This window comes from Halichoerus grypus, chromosome 7 (assembly GCF_964656455.1).
Source record: "Halichoerus grypus chromosome 7, mHalGry1.hap1.1, whole genome shotgun sequence".
Classification (NCBI taxonomy): Eukaryota; Metazoa; Chordata; class Mammalia; order Carnivora; family Phocidae; genus Halichoerus; species Halichoerus grypus.
The window spans coordinates 124386670-124407322 of record NC_135718.1 but is presented as its reverse complement, the minus strand read 5'-3'; the positions used below and the strand labels follow the sequence as shown (position 1 = coordinate 124407322).

The window sequence follows — 20653 nt, the reverse complement described above, 5'->3', positions numbered from 1 at the left end:
CAAGCAAGTGAAATGGATATTTTTGGACTTTATTTTACAATTACTGTGCTTGACAAATGTGTGGGATTTTTTTTTTTTTTTTAGCAATAATAATTTTCTTCAAATATGGGGTGGGCATATTACTGCCAGGCTGCTCTGGTTTATACACGGCTTATCTAATTTTGTTTTAAACCACATAACTTTAAGCCTCCATTTGTGTTAGACACCATAAAGAACAGAGTTTTTGTTAACATTCAGTAAATGACATTTAAGTCTCTCTCTCTCTCTCTCTCTCTCTCTTTTTTTTTTTTTGGCTCAATAGATTTTAAAATGTATGATTATCATAACCTAATATTGTCTTTGTCTTCACTGCAGTGGATTTCCGATCAAACTTTTCCCCTTCTTTTAATACTTTAGGGAATTTTCAAACGTCGGGATGTTTGGCTGTAATGCCCCAAGATTTGTTCTCCCTGAAAAAAATCATAGTGACAATTTATTAACTACAGAGCAACTTGGCTTTTAGGGGTCTGCAATTTCTATTTTGATTTACAAATATCCATTTGTGCTCAATAGACCTAATATTAAATCTTAATCATAATTAAGTTTCTTTTCATGCAATTACTTTATCTGCTAATTATCTTGTTTTTAATTCTAAAAATTGGGCAGAGTCAAATCGGTGGGGCATTACTTTTATTATAAGAAAATATATTTAAAGGTAATTCTAAGTTGAATTACATTGCATATGCAATGGTGTGTACATTTAAAATGAATCAGAAGTTTGGAAATCTGAAAACTATATGTATGTTTGAATATTTAAAAATTTTTTGTATTACCACTTTAATAGCTTTTACATACAGATATTGGAAACACACTAGTACAGTTAAACCTTAAATTAAACTGATGGGAAATAAAACTCCTTAGATTCAAAATGGTTTATTCACACAAATTTAATAGGATATATCACAATTGTTTGGTCCATAAATATTTAGGGGAAATAGTTTCTATACAATGCATTTATCAATAAACAAAGAAACATGGACAATTTTGCTAGACCACTTACTGTACTATAAACACGAAGCTCAATATATAAGATTATTGAATTTATCAACTATATTTGAAAGAGTGCACAACTGCTTTCTATGACATGTTTGTCCCCTCTAACAGGATACACCATAAAAAGAGTTTCGGAAATAAGAGGTAAAACAGTACAAAACTAGTGAGGTGTCAAAAGGGCTTAAAACAGTTAATTTAACAAACAACACATATATCCTGATTTTTCACAAACTTACTTCCAAGTTATATCATAAGGCACATAGGAGAACTGAGTTATAATTAGTCTACTTAATAAAGTAGATCTATAGTACCATACATTGTTCTGTCAAAGAACAAAATTTATAAGTATCAATATTTTACCTGTAAAAGTGTATTAATAAGATCTCAGCCTTACCAAGGTTGTTTGGTCTGGTTAGTGGTAAATGCCCAAAATGTAATAGAAATATGAAAAGTCAAGATTTAAGCTCCATATAAGATGATAACCACACTTGCTAAATATATAATGGCAATCACACCTTTCTTCTGTTACAGTGTTAACTTATCTTCCACCATCTTTTTTTTTTTAAAAAATAAGCTACTTTCTGTGCTAATTTTCTAAAGACCCTGAGCAAAAGTTACAATAATGCACTTTAATGTGGGCAGTGAACTGTCAATATGTAACCACACATTTATACAGCCAGAAGGACACCTTTAAAATCTATTAAATAGCCACTTTGACCACCGAAGATTTAAGGGGTCCAAAAAGTGGGGAATATGTGCAAAGTTATTCTTAACAATCCACTAAAGCAAGACATAGATCTTGACTTCTTTTTTATTTATTTATTTATTTTTTTTTAGGAAATCCACACTCTAATTGGTATTTAACTACAACAGAAGCATATAGATGAACATTCACCACTGCCCAGACCATTAAGATTTTAGCTTAAATTAAAAGAAAAAAAATGCTACTGTAAACTAGGAAATATATTCAGATCAGCATCCACAAGGCTTCTGAGTTTATCTACTTTAAGACTAATAACTTTCAATCTGTAATGTCAGAAAAGGGTTTTTTTCTGACAAATATATCAACCTATGCCAAAGTAAAATAAAGCAAAACAAACCAAAGATTTCTGGTTGTGAATATTAGTCTACTAAGGTTTTTTTTTTTTTTTTTAACATTATTCATATAGAATGCCAGATACAATATCATGGTACAGCTGAAGCCAATTAATAGATCTATTAATTAAATTATACTGATTTTTTAACTTCTTAAAAAATTATATTTTGCTTATTTCCATTTTCCCTAGGAAAAAAATTATTTTAGAAAGAATGGTTTTACAACTATCATTTTTAGCTTTAGGTTAAAAGTATAGAATTTCAAACTCTATATGGAATTTTCATAGATACACAGGGAGTTTAAATATTTTTCAAATGTTGAAAAACAAGTAACTAACAAGTTTTGCTGGGATGTACATCCCAAAAAGAAGGAAAAGTCACGTCCTTGGAACAGATTTCCCACCTAATTAATCTTTAATATTTGGAGCTGCTATAGATAATGCTTTTGTTTAATCATATTCCTCATTTGTAAGAAAAAAGAATGATCAAAACATTATTTTCAGTTTTAAAATTAAAAAAACAATGTGAAGTTTTCAAAATTCCATAAGTACACATACAATCGCAAGATTTAAAAAATAACTTTAATTAATTATCTGATTCTTTATTAACCTAATCATTTAATTGGGAATATGATTATTTGCCCATCATAATACCACTTTTTTTTTCTTTGAGATTCTGGAAATAAGTAACATACAATTTTAAGAGGCACTTATTAGAATAATTCAAAAACTCCCCTTACCAACTGAAAGATCTAATTTAAAAAAAAAAAAAAAACCCAAGTACACTTTGTAGACAAAAAAACAAAAACAAAAACAAAAAACCACTTTGTAAAGGAGACAATACTGTAAACTCATTTGCCAAGTGGCTGCAGATGCTACACACCAAGCTGTTGTTTTTATTTCCCAAATATCTTGTGGGTTAGAAAAAAAAAATCTTGTAAATAATAAAATAAGAATAATAAGAATAATAAAAGAAGAGGAAGAATTAAAAAAAAAAAAACCAATGTTAGAAAAGGTTCGTTAAGGTAGTTTGTGAGGGGCTTCCGGATTCGTGGCTGTCCATGTTAGAGGTCACGGATGTCACTACAGTGATAGTGGGATTGGTCAGGTCTGTTAAAGTGGTCGCAGTGCCGGGTGGAGTAAGAGCGCCGCTGTCTGCTGAGGGCGGGGCCGGAAGCGACGTGCCATCAGCTTTATCAACACCCCCATTCTCCTGCCGCAAAAGGTTCCTTCTGAATTTGGCTCGTGCGTTTTGGAACCAAACCTGCAAACCAATCCCAATTGATTTCTTTACCGATGTTTATTTTAGACTTCTTTTGTTTTTTTCTCTTTCTTTCCTTCTTTTTTCCTTATCTTTTTTTTTCTTGCTTGCTTTTCTTTCTTTTTTTTTTTTTTTTGAATGTATATTTTCTTTTTAAATATAATTGTTTATTTTTCTTGGGAGAGAAGGGCTTTTTTTTTTTTTTTTTTTTGGCTTTCTTTTAGAACAGATTAATTCAAGTAATGCTACAGATATTCTCTCAACTGCATATATCCCCCCAGCATTAACAAGTGCCACTTAGGACAACTGATGCTTAAGTGGAAATACCATAGAAATGAAGGCACAGAGATAAAGGGGAAAAATATATCCTGATTCCTTAACTGATTATTATCTTTTGAGAATGGGGAGAGGCAGGATCACTGAAAGTTTTGCAAAGTAAGAATGACTCGTACGAAATGAACATCATTGAAACAGATTTCAGGCTATCCTTGAGTCTGACACATGGTAAGTAGTCTGTGCATAGGAAAAACCCAGGACCACAGACCCCAAGCAACCAGAAACTGATCGGTGGAAATTTAAGTATCTGCAATTTGTCACTGAGAAGTAGAAGAGGATGACCGGTGACCCACAGCAACCCACTATAATTTCATTAGTTGTATATTCTTACCATTATGAGTTTAGGAAAACAATTGGACAGCACATCTAACTCCCAATGTTTAGTTTTGAAATATGGTTTACTAAAGTGGGAAAATACTTGCTACAGTTGGTTGCTGAGACACCGTAGTTGTGGCTACTCAGGAGTTGAAAAAAAAAAAGGGACGATCTGCATTTGGAAGTTCATGGCCTGTGAGTGAGGCTGCCAAGAGTTTGCTGAAATACAAAAGCACCAGCAGGTCCCCCTTCAACTCTGCACTGAGCCTAGTGTGAATGGAACTCTCTAAAGCCACAACTTGTACAAATAACATCAGCCACATTAGCAAAGCGGTGAGGCGAGCTGTGCTGGCTTTGGTGGCCCCATCTCTCCACCTACAGGGAGAAAGTGGCTGCATTTTAGAAGATCCTGGGAGTGTCTTTGGGCACCCTCCAGGAAGCCCCTGCAAAATTTCAGCCCACCCTCTTGGGAGATAACTAAGTTAACTAATGAAAAGCAGTACAGGAAATATCTGTATTGCTCTAGACAGGGAAGAGAACTATTTTTACTGGCAAGGGTAAGGGTGAGGTATACACAGCCAATGATGGAGGTTTCTTACCTGCAAAACTCTTTTGGTGAGGCCTGTTTTCTGAGCAAGCTGCTTGAGATCCTTGGCATCTGGATTGTGGTTGATGGCAAAGTAGGATTTCATGGTCCGTAGCTGGTGATGCTTGAAGGAGGTTCGCATGCGCTTGGTCTTCTGCGAGGGTGGGTAAGGCTGCTGATCCCGGTCCAAGTGGTCTGCCTCATTCTCATTACAACCTGTTGCGGTAACAGCGAACAAGCAAGGGCTCAGTGGTAAGTCAGCCATTAGCTGCAGGGGTGGCAGGCTGTATGATGCTTTGATAATAAAGCAACAGTGGGAAAGCCTGTCAACCCACGTATAAGCAATATCTAGACCAAACAAAGAGGTTAATTGCCAGAGTCCGCCAAACCAGCCTCTTAATATGGACACAACCAAAGTTTATGTAATAGAAAAATATTAGATAAATTCTCTCTTTTGCATAACGGTTGCTAGAAAGCTTGGGAAGACAAGCCCTAAGTGTGAAAGAAACATCCGAGAGTGAAAAGGAAAAGCTCTAATATATTTATACATATCGGCACCTGCCCTTCTACACACACACAGTTTTTAAAGACTCCATATTTTGTCTGTTTGTGAAATGAAACATACTGTCTGAAGGCACTGTTCTTTACCATGAGGGATATGCAAACAAGTAATTTCAGCTCTCTCAAATCTGAGAGTTTTTGAGAGCCTATCAAGTAAGGAAGAATCTAAGTCAGTTCCAATTTTTAGCTTTTCCTGATGTTCCTAGAGTCTTCACAATCAGGAAAAAGGTAGAAAGTGGCTGGAGAAAAGGGAGAAGTTACAAAATAAGAATTTGGAGATTTCTTATGTAATCCTAAGAATATTATTTTTGAGGGTTTTTAGCTATAACTGGTTAACATTGGGCAATCCCAGGAAGAAAACAGTTTTCCCTTGGAGTTATTTTAATAAATATTTCTGAAAGAGAATGAGCCCAGACTTCTATTCACTCAGTTCATGCCTGAAGCGCTCCCCACAGCTCACAGTTCAGAGACACTTATGGCGTTTATTTCTCCACTCAGATCTTGGCCCTTTTTGCTGTGGACGTGTGTGAGTGGGATGGCTGGCCTGGCAGAAAGAGGGTGACATCTCTCTCCTTGCAAAGCCCTGCTCAGCGTTGAGGGCAAAACAACCCAGCCTTTGAAACCAGCCTGAAAGTCATCATCCCAGGATGTAAAGTTGTACATTTAAAAGGCCATTTCCAATAACCTACTGGCTCTGCAAAGAAAATAGGATTACAAAATGAAAATATTTTGCTAAATATTGACTGATTTCATCTCAACTTAAAGGGCATGGCATTTTTTTTCTTTAAACCCTTACTTCAGTTACTTATATGATGCATTTTCAGATCTGATCATCCTACATTTTATTTTTTTATTTTATTTTATTTTTTTTAAAGATTTTATTTATTTATTTGAGAGAGAGAGAATGAGAGACAGAGAGCATGAGAGGGAGGAGGGTCAGAGGGAGAAGCAGACTCCCTGCCGAGCAGGGAGCCCGATGCGGGACTCGATCCTGGGACTCCAGGATCATGACCTGAGCCGAAGGCAGTCGCTTAACCAACTGAGCCACCCAGGCGCCCCATCCTACATTTTAGTACACTATAATAGAATATCTAAAATCAACCTGATCATGTCACTTGGTGCGAGGCAGACAAAACCTGAATCTGAAGAAAGTAAGGCATTTCTTAATATTAGCTCTTCTGCTTGATAAAAGATTATTTGTCTGCTATGCTCTGGTTAGAATCATGTTCTAAAATTTATTTTTGGTTAAGTCAGCATATATACAGAAACAGTAGTTTTGGTCATCAACGAAGAGGTCATCACATTTCATTACAAAATCCACATAACAAGAAATTATCTCTAATGTAAGAAGACATTATATTAAGCATGAATTAATGTCTCCTTTGTTTATATTTCCATAAAACACTTAAGTAGAGAGCATATTTGCCAAAAGAGCAGATGAGTTCATTGAGAGAAAGATTATATACCTTTCACCTTTGTGTCCCCTAAGTCAAGTACAGGGCCAGGACTCAAAAGCATTTCACCAAGATTTTGAATCTTTGTTCATCAATAAAATTGAGTGACTATTAATGAAAAATCAAGTCAACTTAAAGGGAATCCAAGCTAGATATATACATACAAATGTTGAACATAGACTTCTTAAACTGCATCAGAAGAGTAACATGTACTCAGAGACAAGAGAAAGAATGTACTTTACATTTTACCCTATTTTAGCCCAGTGGGGGATATATTGGGTTCAAATATTCTACAGAATTGTACTTTCATATCCTCAAATGGATGAAACAGCATCTTATGACCTACTATAAAACTATACTTATCTCCAGTAAACTGAGCTATATTTCACAACCAGATTATAAATATGCCCACAACAAAATGGTCAAAGAGGCACACCTCAGTCATTGGAGGCTTCTTCAAATACAATTTCATTCCTATCATATGTGAGTAACGTGTAACTTTTCCTGAACAGCACATCAGATTGAATGTTACACTTGGGATAGAAGATTTAAGTTAGTGTTTAAATAATGCCCTTAGCCATTCCCCCACCCCAAGATAATATTTCTTAGAGATGAGTATGATTCCTAACCTCACTATGTACTTCATTAGTCTTTAAAATGAAGTTTATGAAAAATAATTATAGAATAGTCTGATTAAATTGCTTTTCTGAATATGTATTCTATATTCATTATTGCTGATTAAAAACTCAGCAGATAACTTTAGTTCATTAAACACAATAATGGGACTTGTTTCCACATAGACTAACTCTTTATTTTTTTTTTAAAGATTTTATTTATTTATTTGAGAGAGAGAGAATGAGAGAGAGAGCACATGAGAGGGGGGAGGGTCAGAGGGAGAAGCAGACTCCCTGCCGAGCAGGGAGCCCGATGTGGGACTCGATCCAGGCACTCCAGGATCGTGACCTGAGCCGAAGGCAGTCGCTCAACCAACTGCGCCACCCAGGCACCCAGACTAACTTTTTATTAAGCAGATATTACTGTATGCTTTTCCTGTGACAGTGTCATCATATTATTCAACTTAAAAGACCAATCTGTTTCTTCCACAGAGTAACTCAGTGTATTATCCTAAATTGCTTGTTTAACTACAAATGCATTATATAAACTTGCAAGTGATTGTGTTTCCCCAGGGTCTACTTCTAAAGCTATATGTGTTCCCCCTGAATTATGAGATGAAATGATAACTCTCTTAAAACTGCTTTAACCATCCACCTCTAAGTACACATCTGGCATTATAAAGTCAGTGAGAAGATCTAAATATTTTATTTTCCAGTCACTTACGAAGTGGTCACCTATACTGAAGTGAGTTTCTGTTCTGAAGGTATATAACCTTCTGAGAACTAACTGATCCCTGGGAGACCACTAGGGGTCAGTGCCAGGCTAATTTAACAACCATCAGGAGCTTTTGAAGTTTGGAATTGAAGAAAACCTACACTTGGGAAGGGAGATTTTTAAAACTAGAAAAAATGTAGTCTCTCCATTAATGCTAAATTACCCAAATAAGAGTTGCCTATCCTAGACTAAATCTTCTTCTCACCCCTGGAGGGCTGCTTTCCAATCCAGCATTCCAAATAAACTATGTCTCTTTCTAAAATATCTGCCTGCTATCTGCACAAGGAGGTATAAACTAAATTAGGAATATTCTCATTAAAATGTATTTGCCAGATGTCAAGCACTAAGTGATCTTTACCAAGTTTTACATCTTCTCTCGATGTCTTTGAATCCTAAACACATTTTTTGTATATTTTTTTTAAATATATTGATGTATAAATTATATTTGTCTAGTGTCAATTTTACTCTTTCTGAGACTAGGTTACATTTAAGCAGAGATGACAATGTAAGATCCAGAGAAAGCTAAAATAATGAGTTAACATGTTTTAAATTTGCTGAAGCTTTTCTTTTGCTAGTTTTGTAACAAACTTGCATTAGATTCATAAACATTTTTTTAATACCGGGGTTGATTTCTGGTCATGTATCCTTAACCCAATTTCTCTAGATTATTTTCATCTGATTTTAAAGAAGTATATACTATTCATTTGTATCTCTAGGGAAAGTCCGGAAAGGATGGGGTGGATGCTAATTAATAAGCATCCAGTCTGAGGTGGTGTGATGTACAAACACAGGATAGGGAGGCCTCAGCAACCCTTTCCTCCCGCATGACCAAAACAGCATCACCTTTCTCAATAAACCTTGCAGCAGCACTAATTTGCAAACTAAAGACCGAAGTGGAAGGAGATTTTCATTCTTTTTTTTTTTTCTTAAGAAATAAATGTGCAAGCTCTAGAAGTAGGGGATACTAAATTCTACTGTTCTTAAAGCTCCCCGGATCTTTCTAACATAAAGTAAGATCCAAGACAAAATCAATTTTAGCTAGTTAGATTAAATAAACAAGCGCAAAAACTAGGATTCCTGCCGCGTGGCTAGAAATCGCCACCCTTCCGCACATTTTCTCGAGGCTGAGGGATTCCCTCTCTCCAAAGGACTCGCTCGTTATGTGGGTCTCGGCCTCTTGGTCTCTGTCTCTGTCTCTCTCTAATTAGGGCATTAGGGCCTTGGTGAGTGGCTCGAGATTCCGATGTCATCTTCTATTAATAAAGAACAATTAGTGCCCTGCCTGTCCTGCTCCGGGGACCTCGCATCAAAGGAGATGAAATGAGCGCGCTGGGCAAAGTGGCCCCGAACCAAAAGCCCTTGCGGAAGCGCAGCAGGGGCGAGCGCGAGGCCGCGACCCGCAGCCGGGGGTTGGCAAAACCCGGGGCTGCGCCCGCGGCCCTAACACAAACCGGTCCGGGTGGGGTCTGTTGCGAGCCAGCCGCTCTTTTCCTTTGGTCTAGCGACCCTGGCATGAACCCTCTAGGGACAAGTGTAGCGGCGCTGAGCTCCCTGGTCCCTAATCTCCGTGGGACGCCGCCCGCCGCGCTGACCGGGTTGGGATTCCTTCTTCTCAGTTAAATCAGCCGAGAACCCCAGGAGGAAGCCGAGCACAAGGCTGGGGAGAGCCCGCTCGTCCAGAGAGCCTTCCCCTAAAAACTCCGGGCTCAGAGCAGGACTTTTAGTTCCAAATGATTCACACTGGCTATGTGACCGTGGATAAATCACTTATCCGAATGGATAACGTTCCTTTACCATCGAGCAACAATGGGTCAGGCCCCCTACCCAGCACTGGGGACTGGAAGACGAAAACCAGCAAGATCTGTGTTCTGGGATGTCCATGCTTGGGCTGGTATCTGGGTACTCATGGTATCAGAGTGGGGTTTGCCACAGAGAGGTCCCCAAGGTCCCTCCCAATAGAATGGACTCCCTAGCCTGAGTCGCCTGCCTCTGAGATTCCCATCCAGGGCTGGGCCCAGCATGGGAAACCAGGCCTTAGTTGCCCAAAAGTTAGCCTGGGCTTTCCAGGCCCCTTTTCCCAGTGTCTGGAACTCAAAGAAAGAGCTTCCTTCCTGCTTGGAGGAAGCTATGATCTGCAATGTCCATCTCCATCCTCACCTGGGGGATGGAGAGCTGGGCAGACTACCAACCATGGGAAAGTAGTGAATGAGAGAGATTGATAAATGATAGGTGTCCCCCAAAGCAAGGAAGAAAGTGTGCTCTCAGGCCTGTTGCCTGCATTTTGTTTTTAATTAAGAGAGGAGGCCGGTGGAGGACAGAAGAGCAGCCTGTCACACCACTAAGCCTCCTCAGTGGGCCTGACCTGGAGCTTCTTTCATTTTCCCAAGGGGTCTGGATGTCCGGATGGTTGACCATACAGGGAATGAGCTGGTTGGATGAGTACCCTGACCTACAGAAGGGACAGGCCAGCTCAACTGTGGAGAGTGATTCCTACCCCTACAGCTGCTTTTCACCAAGATCAGGGATTCGGTTTTCAACACTCTTGCCAACTGTGTTCCTGATTAACTCTGGGCTGGTGACCACAGCCTCTGCCCCCTCTAGACAGACTGAAGTTGGGCTCTGAAGATTTTTTTTTTTTTTTTCAGTATATAGGAAAACCTCCTCCAGGATCTATAATTTGGCTTCCACACAGGAATTGCCCTGGGGCTGTTTTGCTCCAACTGGGAGCCAGAAACTAATGGGCTCATTAACTAATGGGCAACAAGGTTTTGGCTCTGCCTGTTTGGGGGAAGTCATTGCAGCCCCAGGGTCATGAATGTGTTTTTTGCCACAACCTAAATAAAGGTCTTTCTCTCCCCTCTCCCTTTCTCCTTCTTTCCTCCTCTCCTTCTCTCCCTCTTTCCCCTTCTTCTGAGTGAAAGGGAGTTGTACTGAGGAAAGAGTTAAGAGTTAAGCAAAACCCCCTCTTGCCACCAGATCTTGAATGGGAAAGGAACTCTATGGAATCCTCCTCAGGACAGCCAGAGGCCAGGGCTGGAGGGGGGCAGGGGTGAGGGGGAGTAGTAAGGGCCCACCTGAGTTGTAATTGACGATGTCCACTCCCAGCGCTGGGCTCTTCCGCTTCCGGGGCCGCCCTTTCTGCACCGTGCCAGTGCCATTGAAGTAAGGCAGGGCCAAGCCGCCGCTCTTGGCCGCCAGCTCGGTGTAGCTCAACTGCGGTGGATACTCCCCTTGCAAGAGGGTCTCGAAGTGGGTGCGGCAGTACACCAGGCTGTCCTTCATGCCAAAATGGTCGCCCGTGGTCAGGGTCTTGTTGCAAGTGGAGCAGGTGAAACAGCTCAGGTGGTAGACAGAGTCTCGGGCACGCATGACCATCTCGGAGGCGGAGATGCCAAGGTGGCAGCGGGCACATCTCTGCACAGAGAACCTTCTGGAAAAAAAAAAACAAAACAACGTCAAGTCAGGGCGCTGGGTGAGGCAAAGGCAGGGCCATCTCCCACCCGTGACACCTGGAGTTTGGTCAGCAGTGGTCCTAGACTGACACCTAGGAGGGCTCTGACAGAAGAGGACACCGGTCCATTTGGTCATTAATTTTACTTGCTTATGACCTGTTCTGGTGGGTGAAGCAGGACAAAGAACCCTTACATTAAAATGAGAAGAATCGGGTAACATCCTCAGTTTCCTTCTCTGGAAAGTTAAGATTTAAAAAAAAAAAACAACCAAACAAACAAAAAGCCAAAAAAAAAAAAAAGAGAGAGAGAGAGAGAGAGAAAGAAAGAAAGAAAAAGAAAAAGCCCAACAACCAAACAAACCCGCACTAGCTAACTCAAACGCTATGTAAAGAATATTAAATTGCGATGCCAAGGGAAAGGGTTTCATCCGTTACAAAACACTCTATGAAGGGTGGTATTATTATTATTTATGGATGTGTGCGTGTGCCTGAAAGCATTCAGACAGACGCTTTTGCAGAAGAAATCTAATTCTTTTTAAATCACCTCTCTCCCTTTGGTTGAGAGCGGAGCTAGGTCACTTGCACATAGTTCTCTTTCCCACTCCAGAAAAAATAACTGGGAAGCATCAAAAAACATCCCTGGAGTTTGTTCGCCAGGCTAGCCGGCAAGGTTCTAACTAGCAGTAAATGGAACTCAGAACTGAGTGGCTTGGGTTTCACCAACGGCGATTATTCCTTTTCATGGTCATTTACGTGGTCTCCCGCCACCCTCGCAAAAACCTAACACCGGGTTCCGGCTGCGCCGGCCACCAGTTCAATTCCAAGGTGCGGGTCTCGCCCAGTTCGTAGTAAACGGAAAAAAAGAAAAGAAAAAAAAAAATACCCGCTTTAGTCTCGGTCGACAGACACATATTCATTCACTATTTCAAGATTTCTCCAGATTCCCTCTACTGAACTGTGAAGTGTCGGGAGTGGGGGATAGTCACTGGTAGCTCTTGACCTCGGGTGTTCCTCCCACCCATCCTCACCGCCCTTGGTGGGGGTGGCGCAGCTGGAAGGCGTATGCAGTGGACTTCCCCTGTCTCGGGATTGATAACCGGACCCCGAAGGGGCGAAAGGTGGGGGACAGAGAAGAGGCTCCCGGGCTCGGGCAGGTGGCCCCGCCAGGTGTACCGGGGCGTAAGGGATAGGGGCGGGAATACCTGTAGTAATCCTCCTTGCAGTAAATGCTACCGTCCTTGGCGAAGCAGGTGAGCTCGGACTCGAGGGCCAGCTTACATTCACAGCACTTCAGGCACCTCAGGTGCCACTGTTTGTCCACAGCCAGCAGGTAGTACCTGTCCGAGATCTTGCCCCCGCAGCCGGCGCACAGAGCAGGCTTCTCGGGGCTTAGCGGGGGCATGCCCTGCAAGGCAAGCACAGCGCACCGCTGAGGACGGAGCGCGGCGGGGACGCACAACGCGGAGTTCCCTCCCCGCAACGCGAGTTTCAGTCGTTCCGGGAGCATGGCAAGGGTCAGGGGCCACAGCGCAAAGGCAAACGTCGGGGGAAAGTTAGCGATTTTTCCTTTTGCGACTCACTCCCTTTCTGCGGTGTCTGCCTGAACCCGGCGTTCGCATTCTCCCGGGACTATTAACCTAAACACAGGCTGGCCATCTCCACCCTCTTCTAAAACCTTAAAGACATGCCGTCCACCTCGAAACTCTTTTAAAAATGCTAGGAGCGCATTGAGTATAGTTTGGCGGATGCTCCCAAACTCGAATATACATGCTAAAACTTGTGGCTTTCAACGCACACAAAATAAAACAACGGAAATTTTTACTGGGGAATGGAAAGGAAATTTGAACGAACACAGATTGTTTTGAAACCATTCCATTTCCCTAAATTCTTATAGGCAGCGTTAAATTAAAAGGAAGGGAGAGATTATGATACCTGTGCTCCTAATTTGGTCGACATTGTTTTGACCGGGGTGTATTTGGCTGTTCTCTCATTTCCAGGGATATTGGTCCTCTCCCCAGTAAGGGTATAAAGTGCCTGTTCCCAGGAAGAGTCCGTTGTCTAGTCCCCTCTGCACAGTCCCCCTTTCGCCCTGCATTAACCTACCCGGGAGACCTGTGTCCTGAAAATCTGTTTAGTGCCCAAGTTCAGCTTTCCCCCCCGCTTACCCACCGACCAGGCTGAAGATGAGGAAACCTCACCGTGACGAGCCCAGCCCCTCTACGAGATTCGGGTTTGGGTTGCTTTTTGGTTTTAAACAGGATAGCCACAACAAGGAAAAAGAAAAAGAAGAAAGTAACCACTGGTCATTTCCCTCAAGACTAGCAGAAATGGGCTGGACTTCCCCACAAAACTTTGGCGGGCCTGGAAAAGTAAAGTTTCTTCCCTTTACTCAGACCTGGGGCCCTCCAGACTATGTTCAGTTTGCAAATGTGGAAACATCCACCAACTCGGCTACTTGGTGTAACCCAAAACACCACTGACCCGCCGGAGCAATCTAAAGGGTTGGTTCGAGCTACAATGCCGGGTGTGATGTCGAAGGATCTACACAGCTCTGTTTGGCTGAAATCATTTCCGGAGACTTCTGTAGTTTTTCCCCTCCGGCTCGTAAGTGGGAAAGGGAAGCACATAGATTATTAATTGGCTTTATTAATTGGACGTGACTTTTATTAATATGAATAGTAGTAACAGTGGTAGTTGATTATATCGTTTAAGGGTAGAAAGTTCTCGCGCGTAGGCTAGGTGCTCCTCCGGGTTTTTATTAGATTTCCCCCCTACACGTTACACCCGCCCGGCCCGGAAGTTGAACGCAGTCTTGTTTCGCTAGAGGGGCCGGGCCGGGCTGCCCGAGACCCCGAAAATCGCTGGGTTAGGCAGTGCCGCGCTCCGAGCGTCCTGAGAACTGAAGGTGGCCCAGTGGAGTCTGAGTCCTCTCCAAAGATCCCGTCATCACACCCAGAGACTAGAACCACCTGGGCTCCTGCTTGGCCCCGACGCCTCGGCCGCGCGCGCCGTCCGCGCATTGCCCGCACCCAGCTCGCCCTCCCTGCCGCTGTCCTCGCCCGGGAGGCGCCCGGAGTCAAGCGGGGCCGGAGACCGGAGTCTGAGGTCTGCAGAAGGGGACATCCCCGTCCTCTCACTCTCGGCCCTCCCTGCTCTGCCGGGAACAGCTGCGGCACAGAGTAGCGAGCTCAGGGTCTCGGTTGCGGAGACATTTCAAGTCAGAAAAGGGGTTTTCTTAGCCCGGCAGGCAGTCAGACCGGAGAAAACCCACCCGCCAGCCTGGAACGGACGTCCCTAGGACGCTCCATCCTCAGCTCGGCCGGCCAGGGAATGGAGGCTCGGCTTCGCGGAGCGCGCTGGGGCGCCAGGCTCCCGCAGCCGAGGGGCCCGTCCTTACCGCGTCGCGGCCGTTGAGCTGAGCGCCTTTGGCCAGGCGGGCCTCGGTCTTAGATCTGCGCTCCATCTCCTCCATGATGCCTTGGATGTGGCCTCCGGAGATCCCGTGGAAGAGCATGGCTGGGGGACGGAAAGGACACGAATTGTCTTCTGCTCGGCACCCCACTATTTCCATATACACACGCCCGCGGCTCTCAGCTCATCCGAGTGAAGGAGCAGAAGGGACGGCAGAGAGCTGCGTGTTGGAGGAGCGCAGAGACGCTCGGGGACGGAAGGCAAGAGGAAGAGAGGGAAGAAGAAAGAGGCAGACGGAGTGGAAATTGGTCTGCTCGGAAAAGAAAAAACAAAAAAAGAAAAAGAAGGGGGAAAGCCCAGCGGCTCCCTGAAGGAGATGTGCAGAAAACAAACAAACAGGGGCGGAGGGGAAAGGAGACGAAGAAGGCGAATCTTACTGCTCCGAGAGATCGAGTTACTAATGGGAAACAACTGCAGCGGGGGGAGGAAAACAAAATCTGGTGAAGAAAGAAAATAGTTTTGAACACAAAGAAAGAAAAAGAAGTGCTATTTTCAGCGGTCCCTGGCTGCTTGCAAGTTCCCAGTGCCTGTAGGTTGGGTTGGGGACTGCTCCTGCCGTAGCTGTGTCCAATTTGTTAAGAGACTAAAGCCAGCCCATTTTTGATAATTTAGTAGGAGGAGTTCTCTCCCTGGAGCTGCCGCGGATTTTTATTCAGACAACAAAGACCTGTCATACTCCTCTCAACCCCCTGGTGATGGGCAAGCAGGGACAAACATTACAAAAGGGAGGGGGCTGGAGGGGGGGTTAGTAGGAGGGGGCATTTACTTCCCCCCAACACACACACACACACACACACACACACACATACACACATATCCTTCCAAGAGTTCTCAGTAATCATGTTTTAAAGGGGAAAAGGAGCCCTTATTGTCCCCGCCCTGGTGCAGGAGGCAGAAAGCCTATTTGGTCCAAGTTCAAGATCAGACCCCAGCTCAAGGCATACAGGATGTCAGCTCCAAACTTTGGGTGTCCTCCTTGTGGACTTTATGGTCCCTAACTTACAGGGGACCCCAAATACGCAAACGTTAAACAGATATTCCTCCCTTCCCCTCTTCCTCAACTCACTTTTTAAAAGCAGGTCGCCTCACCTCCCCTAGAGGCCCTCCACCCTACCAGGGCCTGGAACATCACCCAACGTGAAAAACAGGCTACAAGAACCTAAGATTCTGAAGTTTACTTTTGGCCAAAAGGTTTTGTTTGAAAAACGAATGTAGAGGACAGGGCATGGACTTTTTTGGGGGGGGGGAGGGAGTACTCAACTGAACCATGACACGGGGTGAGGTATTCTCTTACCCAACTCAAGATTGAATGTAAACTGCTGGTGATCCTAGTGTCCCACTTGAAACTCCTCAATGTGGGCAGCCAGTGGAGGACCCCTGCAGGACTAGTGCGTGCCCTATTGCGTGCTGTTCCCACCGCCCTGGCCGGACAGGGGCTTGTAAAACTGGATGCACCGCACATTTAGGAGGATGTGAAAGGGGCTCCTCGCTGTGGAGGAGGGGAAGGTGAGAGCTGACAAGCAGAACGGCAGACCTGCGCCTCACAAGAGGCGGGATTGTTCTGTCTCCCTCTGTTCCCACTAGCGGTGGCCCCTCCTTGGCCCTATTAAAAAGTGTCCGCAACACTCTGATATTGTCGATTCATTCAAACCACCAGAAGCCCCCTAGGGGCCCGAAGCATAGAGCAGTGGCAGGAACCAACCCAACTTTATAATCAGCGAAAGGAGGAAGCCAGGGCTGCTCCCCCTTTCTTTCCTTCCTCCTGCCTGCCTGCTTCCCACCACTCCCCATCATCGGCTTTCCCAGGAATGGCTCATGTCTCCACACACCCTGGGTACCTCAGAGGAGTACCCTGTTGGCAGATTGCTTCCCTCTAGGGGAACGGTGGTCAAATCTGAAAAGATGAAGGGAGAGAGGGAGGAAGAGAAAGAGCAGGGAAGGATGAAGGAAGAATAAAAGGGGAAGGGAAGAAATAAGAGAATGAGAATGAGAGGGAAAGGAAGGAAGGAAGGAAGGAAGGAAGGAAGGAAGGAAGGAAGGAAGGAAGGAAGGAAGCAAAGGGAAGGCAGGCAAGAATGGAGGCGGAAGGGAACTTGTGCAGCAGTCTGACTTCCTGTCCCAAAGCATCGCCTTCTGAAGCTGCTGGAGTCACCTCTTCCATGAAACCCAAGACTCCACTGCTTCCCCTTGCTCTTTTCTCGGGGTCAAAAATAATGTTATTTGCAGACTGGACGCTGTTACAGTCCTCCGGGTGCCAGAATACAGCTCATAAAACACAATTTCACACAAAAATGAAGCCAATCAAGTGAACTAAGCTGGAGACCTCCCCCCTCACTTTGGCAGCCCTACCGGACAGCAGGGCTGCTATTTACTGTAAGTAATGTAATTAGCCCCTTTGGATGGAAATCAATGAGCTTTTCAAACCCACGTGCACAAACGAAGGGCCCCAAGGAGGGGCTGGGAGCAGCAACCCTTTCAGAGACAGCAGGTCCTCTCACAAAGGGGCAGATTGCCTTCCCACAAGTCAGCAGCTAAATGGACTCAGATCCCGAGGAGGAGGAGGAGGAGGAGGAGAAGGAGGAGGAGGAGAAAGAGGTGGGGTCTTTGAGAAGAATATCAGTCAACCCAGGCAACCCAAGGAAGCTCCAAGGAAAAAGTAAATTTGGGACCTCAATCCAGCGACCTGCTTTGTCTAGTTTCTGGACTAAACTACAGCTCTCACACCCCACACCCATTGCCCGCCTACCAAATGGGGGTGTTGGAATTAGGTTTGGCTGTTGTTGAATTTTGGTCCTGCTCAGCAAAAACAACAAAGAATGCAAGAACACAACCCTGTTCTTGCAAGAGATGAACTTTGGAGACTTAATGAAGTGAAAGTTTAACAAACAGCTCCAGGAAAAATAGTTCTGTGAAATCTCCAAGGAAGCCAATCACAGAAGTCCTGTACACCATCCTTCATCCATTCATCTGTTCCACAAATATTTGTTAATCGTCTATCAGGTACAGGCAGGGCAGAGCACCTTCTACAGTCAGCTTTGGGGTTGGATCCCAGCTATGCCTGCTTTTTAAATAAAACTTAGGTTATAAGTTCCTGCACCCAGTGGGTGTTGTTACTTCCCATAAAGAAGTGTACTGCCAGGAGTCTTCCTTCTCAGCCAAGGCAGGAAGTTTGCAGAGCTAGGGGTGGGGCAGGGGGTGCTGCTGGAGTTTGGGAGGTCCTTTTTAGTTCTGCAGAAATTGCTCCCCACCCGCCCAGCTCTGCCTCCTCTCACAGTTCCTTAAAGAGGATGCCCATGGCGGGGGGTGGGAGGACATGCTCCAAGAACTGGATGTGTGATCTGGGGTATCCTTTTTGTCTTGGAGTCCCAAAAGGTTACCTAAGAGGGCCCCCCCTCACTACCTCTTATTCACAAAGGGAGTAAGTGCTTTAAGGAGAGCATCTTTGTAGCTCTGATTTCTTTCACCTCTGGAGAGGAGGTACTGGAGCCCGGTGTCCCTCAGAATTGCCTGAGAGTGCTCTATAAAAGTTGGAGTGCTCCCTGGTTCATTTCCTGGGGCTCCGCCTCTCTAAATGGGACAGGTGCAAGGGGCTGTCCCCCACCTGCAGCCCATAATAGGATCTTAACTCTCCTCCCTGAACTCAGAGCTCTATTTGGAGTGGTGGGGCAGAACCCTGGCCAGTTGCCACCCTCCTCACAATTGGGCACACGCAGTCCATTCTCTTCTTTGCTCCATGATCCATCCATCCGGCTACTGTTGCTGCTTTCAGAAAAGCAGTTGGCTGGTCGCTAGCGGGGCAGAGCAGTAGGGAGGGAGTTGATGGTTCAGGGTCCTGGAATCTCCAAGAAGGCAGCAAGTTTGTCCCAGGCTCTGGCCCAGAAAAACTCCCAAGAGGGCAAGAGAGGAGAAATAAGGGAAGGCATAACTTTACCCAGGGAGCAGTAGAGGCTTTAGGATCCAGAGAGGAAAATAACCCTGCAGACCCATCTCTTGAGAGCATTGGCAACTTAAGTTCTCTTTATATCTGACCTTTGGAAGCCAAGATCCTGTACCCCCAGTTTGCCCTTCAAGAGCAGAGGTCACCTTTCCTCCTGACCCTGTTAAACTGGTTGGGGAGCCCCCTTGGTCTGAAAGGTGCAGGTCTTGAAACAGTGTCTGTCTTTGGGCACTGTCGTGAGCACCCCAGGGCCCGGGGTAGTGGACGTCGTCTGGGGCTGGGAACCGCGCGCTCAGTCCTGGTCTCCCCGGCTGCGCTGGGCAGGAGGTGAGCCGATGGCCCCGAGCCGCCAGGCCTTTCTCTAGTCGGTGGGCATAGGGAATCTCTATGTTCAAACAGATCCACTGGCACTGCCGCACGGGCGCATCTCTGATTCAGTCTTGCTGGGAGGGCCTCCCTCCAGACAGATGGGAGCGGGCCGAGCGGAGCTGGGGGAGCCCTCCTGCACCGAGGGGAGACTCAGGGCCGCGCGCCGCTTGCGCCGCAGGGCCCTACCCTTCTGTGCACTCTGACCCACGCACATCCTCTGTACCCGCAAAGCCACCCGACCGTCGTTTGCTCCCTTCAAATCTCTGTCTTCCGTGGTCCCTGGCTTCTTCTCCCGGGGGGCGGTTGCCACATCCGAAATCCGAAGCCCCTTTACCTGACATTTGCTGTGCCGTGGGCCCTCACCCGCCCGAGGAATAAAGGGAGACGTCCCGCACAGCGTCCTCTGAGGTCGCGCGCAGGAACGGCTGCGCGGGGTTTGCATTGAACAAAAAATGCGGGGGAAGCCAGTTTCCAGTTAAGCCCTACACAGGTGAGAAACGGTGTCAGCCCTGCCCCCCACCATCCCTTCCAGCGGGGAGACGCCCCCAGCAGCACCACGGAGGATCGAAGGCGCATCCATCACGCTGCTGACAACTCGCGGCTCAGCTGCACCGTGACCTCCACCTCCCCCTCTCCATCCTCAAAAAAGTCAAAGACGTTCAAGGAAAGGCAAAAGGAGGGAAACGCAGCTTTCAGGAATCCTGGCAGGAGACTGAACGAGACTGCATTGAGCCTTCGAAGCGCGATTTAATTTCTAACACACACACACACACACACCCCTCTTTCTTTCACCCAATGAAGGCGCGCACACGTGTGCGCGCGCACACACACACACACCAATGTGCACACCAGCCCAAGAAAAAGGGCAGAGGAAATGAGAAGGAACCTGGCGTATAACTCACCTGCCTCTAGAGTGGTGCCGTTCAGCATTCTTAGAGCAAAAGGAGTTGATCACGCCGTAATGGTGGCTGCACTGGCAGAAAAAAGCCGCGCGTTAGCGGGGCGTTGCGGCCCGGGGGCCCCGGAGCCTCCTACCACCCCGCTGGGGCGCGTCCGAACTGCTCCTCCCGCCGCGACCTCGGGTCCTGGGAGGCTTCGATTGAAGCCCAGCCTGCCTCCGCTAGTGCCCGAGACGCTCCTGGGGTGCCCGGCCGTCCGGGCGCACGCCCAGGCCAGAAAACCGCTCCGACGAGACAACCCCCGTGGGATCTTACCTTGAGGTCCAGACGTTTCCCCCAAGAACCCGGTGCTCGGCGAGGGAGGGCGGGAGGCGGCGGCCAGAGGTGCGGGCTGGTCCCCAGGTCTCGCCGAGGATTCCTCTGTTGATCCAAATAAATAAACCGTTGGATGGAAATCTCTCTCTCTCTCTCTCTTTCTCTCGATTGACCCGAATCCCT

The 20653-nt window shown here is 45.6% G+C and overlaps 1 protein-coding gene across 3 annotated transcripts; it reads right to left on the bottom strand.

Annotated features, from left to right (window-relative positions):
* Positions 1-272: 272 nt before the first annotated feature.
* Positions 273-20186, bottom strand: LHX9 (LIM homeobox 9). Of its 3 annotated transcripts, XM_036122006.2 has the most exons (6): positions 20159-20186; positions 14877-14995; positions 12682-12884; positions 11103-11458; positions 4638-4840; positions 2727-3390 (listed from the first exon to the last, which is right to left on the bottom strand). In XM_036122006.2, the coding sequence occupies exons 1-6, from the start codon at positions 20184-20186 to the stop codon at positions 3133-3135; spliced, it is 1167 nt and encodes a 388-aa protein (XP_035977899.2). In that variant the 3' UTR covers positions 2727-3132. The 3 variants fall into 3 exon arrangements, with proteins under 3 accessions (XP_035977908.2, XP_035977899.2, XP_035977892.2); XM_036122015.2 differs by lacking the exons at positions 2727-3390; positions 20159-20186 and adding an exon at positions 273-449 and having other exon boundaries at positions 14877-15334; XM_036121999.2 differs by lacking the exon at positions 20159-20186 and having other exon boundaries at positions 14877-15334.
* Positions 20187-20653: the final 467 nt, after the last annotated feature.

Coding starts and splice junctions, on each gene's coding strand:
- LHX9 (XM_036121999.2), bottom strand. CDS start 15,050: ATGGAAATAGTGGGGTGCCGAGCAGAAGACAATTCGTGTCCTTTCCGT. Junction 11,459..12,681: donor TGCAAGGAGGATTACTACAG/GTATTCCCGCCC, acceptor TTTTTTTTCCAG/AAGGTTCTCTGTGCAGAGAT. Junction 4,841..11,102: donor CATCGTCAATTACAACTCAG/GTGGGCCCTTAC, acceptor TTACCGCAACAG/GTTGTAATGAGAATGAGGCA.